This window comes from Osmia lignaria, chromosome 9 (genome assembly GCF_051020975.1).
Source record: "Osmia lignaria lignaria isolate PbOS001 chromosome 9, iyOsmLign1, whole genome shotgun sequence".
Classification (NCBI taxonomy): domain Eukaryota; kingdom Metazoa; phylum Arthropoda; class Insecta; order Hymenoptera; family Megachilidae; genus Osmia; species Osmia lignaria.
This window is the reverse complement of record NC_135040.1, coordinates 9,844,609-9,862,980: the sequence shown is the minus strand read 5'-3', so window position 1 is coordinate 9,862,980 and position 18,372 is coordinate 9,844,609. Positions and strand designations below refer to the sequence as shown.

Genomic DNA, 18,372 nt, shown 5'->3' with positions numbered 1-18,372 from the left:
AAGTGAAATTCATGAAAAAAATGGTTTGAAACAGTATTTGAAATCTAATATTTGATACATATCTCGTTACATAATCCTAAGTAGACGGTGTAGTCCGCGAATGTATTAATTGAACAGCAGCTCGCGTCGAATCGTTACGTATGTGGATCACGATAGATCTAGATGAAGTATTTTGTGGATCGAGGCACGTCTCGTCAGCTCGATACAATGCATGCGATTCGAGCGAAGAAAGTTTTGTCGAAACTAACATTTTTCGTCTAGCTAATAACACGTCGCCGTTGCGCCACGTACCGATTTCAGAACGGTCCGTCCGGATCTAAAGAAGAAAGTCAGTTGGTGCGAAACGAGCGGAGGAAACACGATTATTCCTAATTAATTACACCTATTTGCGCCGGTATGTTTCGCGAGCATTTCAACATCGTCGCTCGTTTACGCTTCTAACGATTGAATTACGCTTTCTTCAGCTTTACGTTAATTACGAAATATGAATGACTCGTACGAGTTATGAACAGGTTGATTGACTTATATACATATATATATATATATACACAATAAATTAAGAATATTTCTTGTTCGAAATATTTTCCTTTAGTTTGGTTAAAAAAAAAATGGGGTTATCTGGATTCCATAAGGAGGCTTTTTTAAACGTTTCACGATCATCAACTAATTAGTTTCACCTTGGCGTAGGTTCTTCGCATTCATCGCCCCAAGCAATGCCAAGCTATTGATCTCTTCAGGTATTCGAAGCTCGCAAAGCAATTTGTTTCAAAGGTTACTCCGAGCATAGGTGGGATCTAATATTCGAATATAGCATAACTCTTCGGTTTCGAACTGGCAAAAGAGAAACTTGGATTCTGACTATATTTCCTATAGATACCAAGAATCCGTCCGGAAGGTCGGCGACGCACGGTACTTAACATGGTATTCCTCGCGTTCGTATTTCTTTCGCGATCAATCAAGCCTATTTTCCTACCGTTTCGTCTGTTCTAAAGACAGACGTTCCTTCTTCCTTGGAACACGCCGCGACTTAACGTGGCGCGTGTAAAAATGCACGGCTTGGCAGCTCGAAAAGGATCCTGCTCGCGGTGGGGACGGTGGGAGTCAGTCCTTCTCACCTCAGGGCCTGAATTCCAATTAGATTTCAATGAAAGGCACAGCCCCAGAAGAAGCTCGTGCTGCCCACTCGACGTTCCCTGCTCATTCACAAATCGGACACTTTACGTTGCATGACCACACGAGCACCGCTCTTCCACGTACGCGTAACATCACAGTCCCGTTTCGTGGTCCGAGAGACCTTGTTCCTCGACTCGCAGAAATTCCTCGAGCTTGCAATTCCGAGAGGACGCTTAGCTGGTATTCTTCGCGTTCGAGCGACAAGTGCAACTTTCTCGAGAGGGTTCGAATAACGCGCGCCTATGTAACCGTTTCACCGTCGAAACTGCTAACGTGGCGAGCGTATAACGAGCTCGAGCGTTTTACGAGAGTATTGTTAAGAGAATGGCTGCAAAACTTGTTACACAAGGAAACGATTAAATTTTCCAGCGTTCACTTCGTTTAAAGTTTCAAAGAACGTCGATGAACCGTGATTATCCACGATGTGTGTAAGAAGTAGCCGAAACTCTAATAGCGTACAAAATGAAGGATTTATCCAAGTGTGTACTTGACTTTATGCATTTATCAGCTTCCATTTTACGGTTAGATGTAGTAATCCGATGGAACAACGAAGACGGATCGGACGTTCTTCGTCGTGCACGAAGTGTGTAGAACGCGTAGGTTCGTCTTTGTTTCTCCCCACGATACACGTTGCACTTTCACTTCGACATTGTGTCGTTGACCAGGTAGTCGAAGATCGTTCTTTCAGTCGAATTCGACGATGTCCTAAACAGGTGGCACGATTCACTTACGCCGTGAGAGATTCACAGCCAGCCACCAAGGAAGAAGGTAGGGAACGAACTTTCGTTATCGGCTGATTCGTCGCGAACAGAGAAAGTAACGACAAAGTGCGACAATTTCTCGTTGCCGATCGTGCTGGAGGTGTCGCGTGAACACGCGTGCGAGCGTGTCTCGAATCGCGTGCCAAGGGTCGCGGCGAATACCGCACCGTTCCTCTCTATCGTTCGACTTATCCGTTAGCTCGTTCTCCAAGAGGAACAAGAAGATTTGTTTCCTTGCCAATTATAGGATGATCGTTCCGCGTATTTCTTCTTTCTTCTTCTTTTCTCGTCGATGTTGGGCGTGGCGTGACTCCGAGCTGGCACCTAACTTAGGTTAACGACACCGAAACGTGTCACGGCAATTCATTAGCGTAATGAGACAAACGCGCCGCGTACGAGCAAGGCTAAGTTCGTCGTTTCACGCGACACTCGGACTCGATAAACTCTATTCTTTTTCTTCGACGATTTGTTTTTCTTACAATGAAAAATGAATTTTTTATTGTTTCATATGGTACTTACGTTGCCTGGAATAGCCGCGCTGATGAACAGGGCTAAATTGTCCGGCCATGGTAATAGTTTGTACTGTTCCCACCATCGCTTCACCACCAGACTCACATAAAATCCCAGGACGAACGACATCGGTATCGATTCGCTCGAATTGCCGAAGTAGTACCTGATTTTTTCGAATATCCTGCAACAAACAATCGTTTAATTAATAAAAAATTTTGGAATAGCAGTTATAGCATTGCAAACTTAAATTGAAATGTTTGCGCAAAAAGGTGTACAATTAAATATTTGTGTTAGATGTTGGTATATCACACATAGTGTAATACAAGTGGAGCAAGGTTGAGGTGATACCGCCATTTAATGAGACCGCTACCGATCTTACGTGCCGATAACTATTGTTAAATGGGAATTTCCATTAAGATTTCGCGGTTGCACGCGAAAATTTCCTGATACCGTTTCTCATTCTTTGCTGTATAATATAATGTACTAATAGACATACATCTGGATCAATATCGTTGAATACATTTGCTTCAAATTCTTAGCACTGATTAGTAACGTTTCATGCTTTTCATCTACTGTTTGTACAGTTGTATTTGTCTTACAACGATCTTATATTTTTTCTGATACTAAATACAAAATTATCCCCCAAAAGTCGTAACCATAAAGAAACCGATAATCTTTTCGCTTGGAATAGATCACAAAGTATCAAAAGTATAATAATACAGTATCGAATGATCTTACGATCGAAAAAATCTTGTTAGAAGAATGAAATTTACCGCTCGAAATCTTTTAAATATACGATCGAGAGAGGGTTTATATGGCGAATCCCATATATGATTGTTCAGTTTGTTCGGGCCCTAACCCAACCTCGAACCGGCCCTTTGGTTCTAAATTTAAACCAAGCGAATCGAAGCTGCTCAAAGGAGATACCTTTCTGCATCCACGGTCTTTGGCTCGCGCTTCTTCGTCCCTCTGCACCTTTTTTTTATTTTTGCATAAATAACAGGTTACGTTTTTATGCGTTTTTTAATACCGTTCCCAGACGAGCCTGAGGCACATTCCAGCCGTGTATTGTGTAAAACGGTCCAGCTTTTGTATACCGTCAGAAGTAACAATTTTATTTACGATATCCGCAATTTAAGTAGCCACGATATATCTGAGATGCAAGCGTGAAGTATCACGTTGTTGGCATTTCCTAGTACATGTAACCCTTTTGCAACACGAAAATCCGTATCGTAAAAATTTTCACACGAAGTTTCACATTGTACGAGGGTTTCAGTAATTTTTAATATATTTAACTTCATTAGTTACAAGTTGCACATTCGTACATTCGTTGCTTCCTGTAAACCGTGGCTCTTTCTTTCTCTACTTCTGAAATTTAATCGGTCGCACGAGTCGTAATTACGTAAATTGACATTTATTTCACTCGTTAACGGCCGGTTCGAATCGCGAGCAAGTTATCACGAGCATAGTAGAGTCGGGTGCCGCGTGGAAACGCGGTAGTAAAGAAGAAAATGTCCAATCTCAGCGGGTTGTACGTTCACGTGCAACGGTATTCATGCTAATAAAACGTTATTCGATGAAATGTAATCTCGATCAAAAGTACCGGAGGCTTTGGCTTCGTTGCTCGATCAAGGTCGGTGTCGCATGGATTTATCTGCGCTCCTAAAACTCGCGGTTACAACAACTTGTAACCCACGCATCAACTTTGCTTTTTATCCGTATGAGAAACGAGGGTGGCTAATGTTTACGTCTCGTTGACAAAAGTACTTTGTCGTTGTCGCAAGGATGGAACCGAAGGCTACGAAAGGATGTTTCGTTTATTGGTACGTCTTAATTTCAAGGAGATGAGCCACGTTTTTGTTCGACGCGTTATTCCTGACCGGTTAAGGCTTCAGCCTTCGGGTGGCCGAAGGAAACTTGGCGCGGGAAAGGTATTCAAATGAACGTATTCATGTACTCACACCCGCTGGTGCTCGTTGAGCGCATATCTGTATGTAAGATTGATGAGGTAGTAGACGAAAAGGTAGACCAGTAGTTCTCGCCAGATTAACTTGTAAACAGAGCCTCGCCATCTGCAAAAAAAGAACAAATGAATATTATTTATTATTCATATTAGGATCGCGTGCTAATTAGAGTGGTTCTCAAGAAACATCCGTCATGAAATACAAAAACGAAAGCTCGAAATTGTTTTCCCTTTCAGTGATCGGCAATTATGATGAAACTCCTAGCGATCGACGCCTGTTGTCTACACGTTTAGAAATTAGGCAGTAGAATGCTAGTTGCGCAATCACCTTTTAACGATAACGATAGGATTGATTAAAGATAGACGGCGTATTTAAGGAACTTAAATTCCAAATCAATTTGTGTCAGGGTTGGACCGATTTTACGAGCTTCGAGTACACTGAATTCGCAATAATTTCGTGACGAAACGTTTCCTTACATTCGCCAAGTTACACGTGTCCGGATTCATTGTTATTCCTGTATTTTATAGCATCATTAAACATCGTTTGCCGATATAATTGCGGCGGGTATCTATGTTGAATATCATCGAAGGACGATAATACCAGCCGAAGGTTTCGTCAATACCAATCACGAAGCGGCAATGACTTTACATTCAAATCCCGCAGCCTGTAGATAGCACCGACGAAACGTAGTGCAAACGAGGTCAAAGTGAAAAGCCGTATTGCTATACATATCTATATTATTTGAGCATAGGTCTGTGACACTCGAGTAAACAGCTTGTGAAAAATAACAAAAAGTCTAAATAAACTTTCATATTTTATCGGGAAAATAAGTGAAAAAATTACACCGTTCAATTGAGGAATACACCTGTATATTTCGACAGCATTGAAATTCCCATGGAAATAGAGAGGTATGAAAAGCACGTCGGATATCCGGTTGTATTCAGCTCTCTTCACCCTAATGTATTCACAAGACCGTAACGATACATGTTGAAGATTCTCGGTTCGGTGAAATTGTTTTTAATGGAACGTTTGATCATTGATCGTGCTAAAAAGTTATGTAAATGATACCGCGAAATATCATCTACGGGCTTGATACACAGGTTCCTCGAAGATGTTTCTATCGATGACGGAAATTCCGAAGAACCGAGCCCTGTTGGTCATTTTTTGGCGCCGTCACCGAAATAAATATCTCCTGGAAATGAGTGAAAGTATAGCGGTACATTTTTACCATCCTTCGAAGTACGAATACGGTGAATTCCGTTTCTCAAAACACGTTTCAAAACTTCGTAAACAACGCGAGATTGTTTATCGAACGGCCGCGTATTTTCGACGATTTTCGCGTTTCAAAATCGACCCCAAATGTTACGCAATCCCGCGTGAACAATTCCTCGGTGTTAGATGAGAAAAGAAAAGTCTGCTATGAGCTACACGAATATCAAGTTATTCCTTTGTTTGTGTGTCAGTGGGTCATGGTAGGAAGTATTGTCCCACACCATTCATACGACGCGTGATCCGCGACCACACGCTCGTAAAACCCCCGCGTGTTGCACGCGTTACGCGACATTTCTGCGTGCACTAACCATTACGTTGCCACTTTAGATAGAGTCGCGTCATAATTAACCTCTCCGCACTCTGCTCGTACAAATTTACGATAATTATGTCTCGGGTTGTAATGAAACTCGGTAATGAAAGCTACTTGCACGTGGACATCTTGGGGGATTTAATCAATCTCCGATTTGTGTGCAAATATTTTAACCGAGAATGTGAAATATTCGCACGCTCATTGGAATTTGCATATGACGTTAACGATGCATAAAACTTACGAACGACATGTTCATTAAAGTCCTCCTCAATCGATCGGTTCGACGAATACGCGTCAGGACGATAAATCTGCTCGTTCGCGTGGCTAGGCTCGATTAATTTGCCTCGTAATCACTTGAAAAACTTTCCATTGTTGCGATTTAATGGACGAGTTATCCGCATTGTTACAAAATCCATTCGTAATCCTCATCGTTGAATAATCTACCGTCGAAAATCCTAACATACGCGATCTATCTATAAATCCTGTCCACCCTCATTGAATTGGTAAACCGAGGTTCGTGTAAACCGAGAAAACTTGCCGGTTGATTTATGAAGTATTTAGTACGTAATAATGCAGGAGGATGAGCGTAATTAAACGGGCGACCCGATGGCGCTGCATACTTAATCACGCCGCTAAAGATGTTTCGTTTATTGCGTCATTGTCGAGCTAGCATCGCGTGATCGCGAAACACACCCACGCTACGGGGATTCATCCGTTAAAATAACTTCACGTTGCACAATTTTACAGGAAACTCAAAAATTTATCTATGACTAATTCGAAATTTTCAACCGCAACAAATTCGTATTCTCCGGAAAACTTGGATCGTTCCTTTATAATCGTCCAGAGGAGACGTTGACGCAGATCGTAAAGATCGACGTGCATACATTGTGAACGAGTAATGACGTATACGAGTGAATGGGCGAGACGCGAGGAGACCGTATATAAAGAGACCAGGTGTCGAGCATTTATGCAAGATCGTTATAACATAATACTAGAGCGGTCATGTTGCTTGGCGTAGAAGCGTTTCCTTTTTAGTCCTTTCTCTACTTTCTGGCTCGTGGTTTCCTCGCGAAGTCACACCTTACTATCAAGCACTCGTAACAGTTCCACGCTTTAGACTTTGATATCAATTATTTCTAATATTAATGAGAGTACGATGGTAGTCGGAAAGCAATTTTTCAGAGTGTTTAATATTAAGTTTCTTTAAGACGGGCAGAGACGCGTAGGAAGTGACTGGAAACGGTATAACTGCATTGGTATCACTACGGAATGCTAAATATTGTTGAAACGTGAGTCACGAGTCGCGTTGCTCTGGCTAACTGGCCAACAATGCTCTCTACCTTTGCTAAGTCGATTATTTATCGTCGTTTCGCCACGTTCCTAGTCTTTGCTGCGACAATGTTTCAGCAAACGATCTGAGATCGAGATCTCCCTGGCCTGCGTGCCGTGCGATACCTTTATCTCTGTTTGACACACCGACGTAATAAACTTTCGTTAATTTACATGAACCACGCAACAGTGACATTTACCTAGCCCCAACTTAAACGTTGCAAAATATGTAATTACGGACGATAGGAGAAGTGTCCTCTTCGCGCAAAAATACGAATAAAGAAACACACTTTTCCTCGAAAAACGATCAATTTTTACGTCGCTCGATTTGTTTACTAATCGTAGTTCAATGTTTGCCGTGTTTAATCGCAACGACCCTCGAGCGATAACGTGATTTTTATCGCGCGACTCGAAGACCATCGACGGCGTTCGTGCGTAGAAATGGCCGCCCGGAAAACGTTCGATTCGAGGAAAGGCGCGACAATAAAAGCAACATTCCGCCCTGTGGTAATAGGGAAATAAGGAGCTTGATCCATGTTCGACAACGTAAAGTAACGGTCCACCGGTCAAGGCTCGTCAAGGCCTTTTATCGCTCTTGTCGACCACTTTTATACCTTGCTGTGTTACACAATTTCCTTCTTTCAATTGTTTCTCCTCCTTAATCCCATGTTCATACGCTAGTTTTAACCCTTTCTCTACGACCCGTGCGGTCTTATTTATGTATCGACGCAAAAATGAATAATTATCAAGCTCCCAACGAGCAAGTATATTTCTTTAGGGTATAAAAACGAACAATGGCTAAATCATTTATCAAACCATTGCCTCGATCGCCGATACACCATAGACTACTTTCAGTTGAAACGTTCCATAGCTAAAAGGTGAAGCAGATTACATCACGCTGTTTTACCGAGACAGTCTGTTCGCTCGATACGAAAGCGGAAGTGAAATTATAATCACGACGCGGATGTTAGAACCCAGTCGAATCTGCCGTTCCATCGGTTACCTATGCGCGCTTTAAGACCGAACGGACACCGGTGAATTATTTATGAAAGCTGGAAGGAACCAGTCTTCTATCCTTTCCTAGAAGAGGTCTAGAAAAGGAAGCTACTAGATTCCCTCCTAACTTTTCGCGTGACATAATCGATCCTCTTCGACCTGTTCAACCAGACGAGAAGAAAATACTTCACCAGACTAGACAATTCAGAGGAATCCAGTTCGGGTGAAAGGCAGTCGCAAAAATTGCTTTCAAAAATTTCACGCTGTTCCTCTGTCTCGTTCAGATTTCACGTATCTTGTTTTACTTCTTCCAATTAATTTTTGTTATCGTCGAGTTAATCAAGGTAGCCACGATCGGATATCGTCGTAGCTGCTGGCGTAATTCCTCGAGTCATCGTCGAGAAGTATCCGTTTCCTCTTGCCTTCTTTTATGGTCACGGTCATTGAGCCTGGATGTATTTTCGATAAACCTTTGTGATCCATACAAGTACTCAAATTTACTATAAAAATTTACGTGTAAAGAAAGAACACGTTTTATACTGAGCAACGCGAAATCAACGAGTCAAGGTTCCATCGAGTTAGATCCGATCAAAGTGTATTTACGACAGTTCCTTGCCTCACGTACCGACCATCTGACATTGAAGGATAGTTCCCAGTTGAATTATACTAACGTTCGTCCCGCTAAAACGACCACTGGGAACGGATCCTCTTTTCCTACATCGCGGTACTTTAAGTGTTCCTATAAACGCGTCGTTCGCAAGAAGCTCGAATCTTCTCGGTGAAACAAGAAAGAAGAGGACTCAGAAGAGGAAACGACCCTCTCGGGATGTAGAAGACGAGCCATCTACGGTTTCAAGAGGCGGAATGCGATAACTAGTCGTCCTCCTCGCCGTCTCTCTATGGCTTTTTATTTATTCGTCCGCCGAAGACAATAGTCGTGAGAGGGTGGATTTCCAGGGGAGTAGATGAACTTTTTGACATCGATCGTAGACATAGTCGTGCGAAGCTGATTCGAAGAACAGCGAATGATTCAATACAGCGATCTCGAAGCAGGAAGAGAACTCATCCGCCTACGAACGTCGGCTGGTAACGAGAACGAATCCCGATAAGCATCGAGAGTTGCGAAAGCGAACTCTAAACAGGTGTTCGAAGAGATACCGATGCAACACGTTAAACTATATGATAGGTCTCGCGGCGTGGGTGCTTTTCTTCGTGCAACCTTACGAGGAGTCCGCCTTTATACATAACGCTTGTCGGAAACGAGTTTACACCTAGGGACACGTGTGTTTGCCGATCGAATCGGTGTTGTTTTTTCTCGAAAATGTCGCGGCAAACTCGGAAAAGTAAATAGCGAGCGCGATTTTCAAACACGTCCCCCGATTTCGTGCGCGTTCAACCGTGTATCGTAACAGCTGATCCGACAAAATTTGCGAATACTCTTCTTTTTTTTATTTCGATGATGAGGAAATTAAACAGGTTGGATTTTATCGTCGCAAACCTGTTTCCAACACAGACGATCTTTTTTGATAAATTTTTTATGGACTGTCATTTTTTATGATCGATTTATGATAAAAACGAATCCGCAAATTTGTAAGAGATTATTAATGTTTGAATGCAATTACCTACTCAATACCTAAATTTATTTAGTTAAATCCTCAGCAATCGCAGTGATTCTGCTTCTGTGTTCTGTACTTCAATCAACAGCCACCGATTTACATTAATTTTCATGTTTTTCTTTTAAGAAGAACAAGGAAAAGAAAAAAAAACACATTTAATTACGAATCAAATGTTTCTCGTTGCGCAGCTGCAAAACAAGCATCTTCGTGTTCGCATAGTACGCACGATATCTTGAAATCATTCTCGTGGATGTTATCATTACGTGTTACAAAGAGAGAGAGAGAGAGAGAGAGAGAGAAGGGAATTCTGAAGAAAGAAAAAAGATTCATCGATTCAACGTAATTTCCTTTAGAACCGCTGTGTTGAGTCCTATGAAAGCGATTACGGAAGTACGCGATACAGAGTTGTTTACATAAGCCCGGCTGGATGATTAGCATCGACTGTTCGGTTGCCAACTAATTAATTGTATTGTTAAAAAGGAACGCCGATTCGACTGTTGAAAATTGCTCTCGGCTCGGACTGCTACAATCGCGTGGAAAACTGAGTAACATCCGATCGGTTGAATTGCTAATGAACTTGTGCCACGTAATGAACGTTCCTCAATTAACGCCAGAAATGTAAATAACTATTGCTGCTAGTCGAAGGAAACGATAACGTCGTCGTACAGTAGAATTGAAAACTTCTTAAGCAACGGTATGAAAGTTTTTCTCAAAATCCATCGAATTTACTTGGAAATATTGGCTGATTACATGTGGACGTTTTTACTGCGACAGTCTAGTCGGCGCGATAAAAATTCACAGAAAACCAGCTTAAAAGGTTCAAAGGATACTAAATAAGTTGACACAGGTAAAAAAAGATTCGCTTTTATCATGAAACATCATTGACTACCAGGTACACTCGGGTACCTTTTCGGAAGTAATTTATCGTGCACTCGAATCACTCGAGTGGCTATCGAATTGAGCAAATAGTCACCGATCAAGTGCTATCTAAAAGGTTTATTAGTAGTTTCTTGTAGCAGGGTCTTCAACGTTTGACAGTTTGTTAGCTGAGTAAAATAAGGAATTACTAAAAGGAGCAGTCGACGTCCACTATGGATCAGCGCACCAGTTCTTTCCCTACGTTCGCCAACGTGAATCTAACTACTCCCCTCTATGCTTCGGACCATGAAAATAATTAAACCGTCTGGCATATAGACTAGCGTTTAGATGAGCGTTATACATACCGATGAGTTCGATTGACAGTGACACAATTACGAGCAACCTTGTATCTCGAAGCGAGGTGCGATAATTGCGTCTATTTATGCGTGCAAGGTACTCGGGAGTGTGTTCGCCGTCTCAACGTTCGGCCAGGTGCCAAAGATTCATCGATGATCGATCGGAAAGGATCGATCATTCCATCGCGGCTATGATTTACGAAGTTTCTAGGCTCCGACGTGCAAGGAATTTTGAACATCGAGCAAAGTTGCTTAACCCGTTTAGCAAAACACGGAGGAATTCGTGCCGGAGTTCGTCTCGACTTGATATGCGTATTTTCCGTCGTTTTTCGAGGATCTTCCTGTTTATTTTTACGCAAGACGAGGGAGGCAAGGTCGATCGAACAGTTCGTCGATATTCATAGAGTAACTCACGAATTGATCGGTTCCATTTGACTTTCTAATTCCATCGAGGTTCATCGACGCGGTGAGGTCGATCAGGAATCTTTCAGCGAGTTTGTTAGGTATTCTTAACCCTCGAGTGTCCGAGTGGTTTCTTTAAGAGTTAATCAACGCAAATTAAGAGAATATCAATGAAACTCTGCAGTACCATCCGCCCAGTCGTTGAACGGGCTGTTTTTGAAACGCAACCAGCATACAAAAACACGCTCGACGGTGCGCGAGATTTATAATTCGTTATTACAGTATTATATCACAGTTCGTTGCTGTTTCGCAAGGAATACATGTTTTGCAAGTGCTTTAGTTTCTTCAAAAACAAGCTGTCGGCGCCTCTTGTTTTTTACGAGGATGAACGGAGGTTTCTTACCAAGTGACTTGGCGATTTTTCTAACGACCTCGTTTTGCATCTGTCGATTACATGAAAATCGCTCAGGTCTTTTCGAAAAAAATTCAGCCAGCATATTGATCAATGACCGGCTAAAGTCTCCTTCGGCTTTCGACAAGATACCATCGTCAAGGCAACAAATTGTAATTGATTCCTCGCTCTAAGCAAGATAATACCAATGCGGGCAACAAGGACGCGAGGCAACAAAACGTTGCATAACTAACGCTGGTCACGCTTCACGGAGTGATGCTCCCCGTTCGTCCTCTCTTTGGCAAACTTCTCGGTCGCTTCCTTGATAACCGTCGCTTCCGCGGACGAGAAATTGGCAGCACGTCAAACGCCATTCGATTTTTCCTCCAATACCATGTATTTGAGAATCGTCCAGTTTCTTAGAAAGCACCAACAAATCCCTGCTCCTTAGCTTAACTTGTTTCTTTTATCGATAATGAAAAATATCGAAAAAGGAAATTCTTGTGTTCGCGAAGATCCGGTAGATAAGCGATTCCAGAAAGCGGTGGATGCAAGAGCGGATGCTGGCCGATGGTTTTCAATGCCGAGGGAGGAGAAAAACCGCGGGAGAGCCCGGTCACGCTATCCGCGCGGCAATGACTCCACATTTTAATTAGTAAACGAGCAAAGCGGAATGCCTGTCACACGTTTGACAGCAATGCGATTATTTCGCCATAGCTTCTTGCGAAGGAGCACCGATCGTCCCTGTGCCGTGTCGTTTAACCCAGCATTCGATCAAGGACCAACGAAAACTTTTCAAACAGTGTCTTCGCGGAAGAGAAAACGAGTTTCCGTCCTCTTGCTATACCTAATTGAAAAAGTCACCTTTCTTCATTGATATGCAAACCTGAGATAAGGTCTCGAGAAGGAGAATGTGGAATAATTTCTCAAGCAGTTTGACTATTCTTTTTTATCGAACGATGGGAAGGGGGTAAGAATTGCCTTTAGGTATACGCCTTTTAACACGTTGACCGTCACTGTAATTAGAGTCAAGTTCGAGCTAGTATTGATAGGCAAACAACATCGGTAGTTCACGAACCGCTACTTTAAATTGCTGCTTACGATTTCTACGTAAGTTCCAGCGATACCTGACAGAACACGTACTGCGCGCACGGTGCTCATTAGAGAGCTCAAAGGAACGGCCACGAATAGCGGCATGTCAGAACAATTAAACGGTTTTTCTTAAACGAGTGAACCTTTAGAATACTTTTGCTTATTTTGCACGCTTTTTCCTCGAATACCGTTTATCGTACTTCTGGCAAACGATTGGCATTATTCAAGGACTTGAGGTGCAGTCATTAGAACAAATACAATCGGCTTTTAATTGAAGCATTTTTTCTATATTCAAAATAAATATAATAGAGAAATTAATTACGGTACATCTGGTATCAAAAGAATGTATGTATCAATAAGGCAATGGTTAAATTGATGAAGTTTCTAAGTTGAAAAGATCAGCCAGACGAAGAAGGCACTGGATCAAACGAGGTTTCGAGGCGTTTCGATAGCGATATCGCGATATCGCATCGTGCGTTTGCACGGATACGCTCGAAACTGTTCGTACACGTACGCGAGCGTACAGCAACGCGCTTGATATACACCCGCGGAACATAAGAGAGGTGAACGAAATGTGTGTCATACGCTTTGCGGTGTGTGCAGCAGGCTGCGTCTCATTGTCATGCGTCGTGGTGTCGAACAGCAGCTACGTTCGTGCAGTCGTGCGTGCATGCAAGCTCGTAAAATAAACGGAGACGGAGGCAAATTCGCGATAGGCACGATGCCTCGTCGCGACACACGACTTCGAACGTGACCAATCGGTAGCGTCGTCGTTTCGCCGCTTCGTTGCAATACGGACACGACCGATCCCGGCTTTTTGCATTCTCATGAGACGCTCCTGATCGTTCAATTTCAGAGACAATGGCCTAGTTCTCGAAACGCAGCTCACGGTCACCCATCGAAGAAAGTTGACGCGTTTGGCTCGCTTGCAGTCTTTTGCTTATTACTCGTTCGCTTCTGTAAATCATCGGTGAATCGAAGCGCATCCATTTCTAACAAGTTCGAGGATCGAACCTTAGCAAATTATGATTCGCCAACAAATTTATCCATGGTTCAAAAATGGTCGTAACCTCGCAAGCGAGCATATACGCGTTCCTCTGCTCGGTTCATTTTCCCGAAATGATTTCACTTCGATAGAAATTCAATGAACGAAGAGTCGAGAATCATCGAGAAACGTGTCGAGTCATTTGAAACCAGCCAGGATTCCTGGATTTCACTTTTTCGCGAGCTTGCAGACGAGGAACATCATCCTGACGCCTTTATCTTGGCCAGTCTTCCGTACACCGCGATGCAGTTCTTGCTTTCACGCCTGCGATTTGCTGCCATAGTTCTTCCGTTCACGCGCCGGTCCTATTTAGCGCGCGTGATCGGTGCAGCTCGCGCTCGCGCTTCCACAGCTGCTCACATTCGTTTCTATCGATGTTCACTTCTAAAGCGGAAAACAGTGGAAAAAGAACGTTCAGAAAGGCATAGTAGCAACCGTGATGCTTTTTATCCGCTTCTTCAAGCATGGTTCACACGCGAGCAGCTTGTTTCCGACCGTCAATCAACGATCGACTTAATGATCTGGCTTACCGATAGATTTGTACCCCGCTTGCGAATGCATACGGTCGATAATTATCATCAGGTTGGAAAATTAACCGGGATTTTCTATTCCTGGATAACCGATAAGTATTTATAGATCGTTCTGGACTCTCCCGGCTATTTATAAACGGTCGATCGTGTTCTTCTCTTTGGCCATTGGCTCCGGTAGGCGAATAGGAAAGCTGGTATGGACCGCTCCGGAAGCCTTGCACGAGAAAAAGGAAAGGTCTTGCATGAATCGTGCTATCTCCAGCAGCACAACGCTTCTGTAACGAGGAACGCATAAGGAAACTGGAAAATCTTCTTCTGTATCCTTTTCGAACTTTTCATCGCGAACGAGCTTGCAAAGTTAGCAAACGGAACAAAAGGCAATATGGTGTAGCCATGATGATCCGATCATCGATTCGCCTTCAACACGCTCCGCGTGATCTATTGCGAGAATCATGTAGCCGTTTGCTATGTAAATTAGTAGGCGACCACGCTCGGGTGCATCCTCACGCGAATATTTTATAGCGACGACGATGAATGATCATTAAGAAGAAAAGAAGCAAAAAAAAAACTTGCGATGCTACGGTGATTTTAAAGAAATTCTCAAGAAAATGCTTCCACTCGCGACAGTTCGAAAGTTACAATCGTGATATCGTGATTAGGAATGCGACAAAATCGTTACGATAGTGGTATCGCGAAAGATTTTCTATTTCTGGAGATTCCTCGGGTATTTATAGACAAGTCGAGTGTCCATTAGACCGCGCGCTGTAACGAGCAATAGGAAAGCGAGATCTTACGTGAAAGCCGTTAAGGCCGTTTTCAAGCTGGCGCCCGCAGATCGGAGAGAAAACTAAGTCTTACGACTAGGTTCCACCGACACGACTTGTTAAAGGTCGTGGAAATGTCAACAAACGAGCTTCGGCAAGGACGTCGCCAATTGCGAATTGTGCGCCACGATCCTCGATGATTACGCATTTTCAGGAACAACCGAGCAGCCAGATAGGCCGATGTCTCGATGACGCTATGTCAGACTTTTTATTAATGCCTTCGATTAATGTCAGGTTATTAATATTGTCCGATGACGGGTATACTTCTTTTTTTTCCCTCTGAATTATTCGTATTTGTGGATATGAGTAATTCGAATATTTCCTCTTATCGAAGAATGAATTTTCCTCGCATGCAAAAATGCTTTTGAACGACACGAACGAACGTGGGTGAGATTCCCAAACGTGGAAAATGGAAATCTGGAGCTATTCTATATTTCTATGTTTTCGAAATGTGTTGTGCTGCTCGAGTGATCGGGAACATCGACGTACCGATACCGTTGAACGGATACTATTTAATCAAGTGATTCTGACCGTGTTCTGCCACGTTCTCGGAACTTCAACCTGCTCCGATCTTTAGACTCGCTAGGTTGGCAAACTCGTACTTAACTGTACAGATGATCCGTGCCTCGTCATCGAAGATTTACATAACAATCATTGTATAACGTTCGGTTTAACGCGTGCTCTACGCGGGCATTGATGTCACCCCGTTTCAGAGGAAAGTTGTGTAATAAATTCATGGTTTTTCCGTACGGGAAATCTGTTTGTTTACGATGAATACATCAAATTTCATACGTCCAAATAATAACGGGAAAACGAGAACTTTGTTTAAATTATTCAAAAAAAAATATGGTCTTCCCCTTGTTCATGGTTTGTGGTTATTATGCAGGTAATGTTAGATCTTGGTTTTTCTTGCACTTATTTTAATCTTATGCGATCGATATCATGTAAGATGTTTATAAAAAAAAAGAAAATTAACCGCTTAGTTTTATCTCAATTATACTGGATAAACAAGGTCGGAGGATCTTATTATTATTTCAAAGAGTACTGTTTCGTTTCGACATAAACGACAACTGGAACGAAAATCTCGTGGCGGTCGAGGACAGAACAGCATGGCGATGTTCCACGTAACGTACTTGTCGTTACGGCTAAAATCAATGTATCGACGACCTTATTTCCTTAAAACGTACAGGCAAGCGTTGACCGAGCACCATTTCTGTGCTAGCGGGTTTTACGTGCTCCGCTACTGTGATTCATATAACCGTACGCACAAAGGAGAACAGAATCAGGACAATTTCTGTTTTTTGTCCTAATCGTGATCTAACGTATCACTGGTACAAAGATTACACAGGGTGCATTTGCATACTGTGCAAAAGAATTAAGCTGAAAATTTAGAATATCACAATTTGTCATATTAATTTCAGCTCAATTGTGTTCGAAGAATTATCTTATTTCCGCTGGTATCATTTCTTCTACTTGGCGTGCTCCAGAAAAGAAAGAACGATACCTTATCGGTTCACCTTTAGTTCTCTCACGTGCATTCGCAGAATCCTTGCCCAAGGACTTGCGGCCTTCTCCTCCTTCTATGCTGGGCTCTAAATCGAGAACACGGCACATCGAGTCGAAAGTTGAACGTTGCACAACGATCCACCGGTCGCAATATCGCAATATCTTCGTCTTACACGGCACGCCGACTATGTAAACTGTCTAGAAGCGTGCTCCAATATCTCAAAACGCTGAACTCGCTCGTACGCGTGTCGAAAGTCTATACTTTTCTTCTTTTTTTTTTTCCTTTTCTCCGTTCGACCATACTTTGACGTGATTCTCCTCGAAATCGTAAACACGAATATTGTATGTTTTGCAAACGAATGATACACGAATGGAAGTCGAATTTTGACCAGCGACTAATCAAGAATACCTGTCTCTCCAACGAGCGTAGAATTAATTCAGCAGCAAGGAAAGTGAGAGCACCTCCTTTCCGATCTTTCGCGCATGGAGAACGCTTCGTATGTTCCCTACCGTTTCGAGCGACGAGACGATAATGTCGTGACAAAGAATGGCGATCCGATGAAGGGACAAAGTGCAGATAGCACGAGCAGTGGTGTTTTAACGAGCGAGTTAATGTGAAGAGAGTAGAAAGAAAATCGCTAAAGACAGCGCCCGTTGTAGTTGTTGCTAAGGCCACATAACGCGAGCACTGAGATCGGTTTCGAGCTGTCGCTAATGTCACGAGACGTCAATCACCGATCGAACGAATGGTTGGAATGATAGAGAAATAAATGTATCATGAACTCACTTGATCAGGATCCTCCAGAAGCAGCCGAAGCTGGAGCCGTTTGGCACTTCACTCGCGTACGATATAGTCATTTCCTACTTAACCATGCATACGTTGTCTCAATGAAAATATTGTCTTGTTTCACGATTAGAATTAATCTTGTCACTTACTTATTCTCGGTTTCTTTAATTTTTCTTCGATTGTACGTGTTGGATAAGTGAGGACACTCGCGCACACGCGGCTCACTGGCCACCGATCTTTAATTTCTCTACTTCTTTCTCGATCGTTGATGATCGAGTCTCGATTACCGGCCACTATCAGATGGTCCGCGTTCGATTTACAGTCAGGAAGATCTCTTTCACGATTAGGCGGAACCAGCTGACCGGACGGACCGACTGTCTGCTAACTGAGCTCCACTGACAGACGACAGGGCTAACAGAGAACGGGGCCCGGCTGCCCCCTCTACCTGAGCTCCAGTGCCGTTCTCACCTGTACGATAACCCTGTTCTCTTTTACCTCTTCCTTACGTTCTCTGTACACCAGCTAACAGAAGCTGTTTTACAGATACTCCCCCTTCCGTTTGCTCGATCGCTCTTTCGATCGAAGGCGTTCAGTTTGCTCAATACTCTCATCGATGGTATTAGAAGATTTAGTGTTTGCTATCGCAACGT

At 42.9% G+C, this 18,372-nt stretch overlaps 1 protein-coding gene across 6 annotated transcripts in view; it reads right to left on the bottom strand.

The window, feature by feature from the left end:
• Positions 1–18,138, bottom strand: part of Best2 (bestrophin family protein) — a 37,015-nt gene extending 18,877 nt beyond the window's left edge. Inside the window, exons 1-3 of one of the 6 annotated variants that reach the window (XM_034320831.2) lie at positions 17,723–18,138; positions 4,406–4,516; positions 2,454–2,625 (exon numbers count right to left, since the gene is read on the bottom strand). In XM_034320831.2, coding sequence (XP_034176722.1) covers positions 2,454–2,625; positions 4,406–4,516; positions 17,723–17,793 — 354 coding nt within the window. In that variant the 5' untranslated portion in view covers positions 17,794–18,138. Of the gene's footprint in view, positions 1–2,453; positions 2,626–4,405; positions 4,517–16,933; positions 17,310–17,344; positions 17,475–17,722 lie in introns of those variants that run through there. The other 5 variants (XM_034320829.2, XM_034320832.2, XM_076689909.1 and 2 more) reach the window with 5 other exon arrangements.
• Positions 18,139–18,372: the final 234 nt, after the last annotated feature.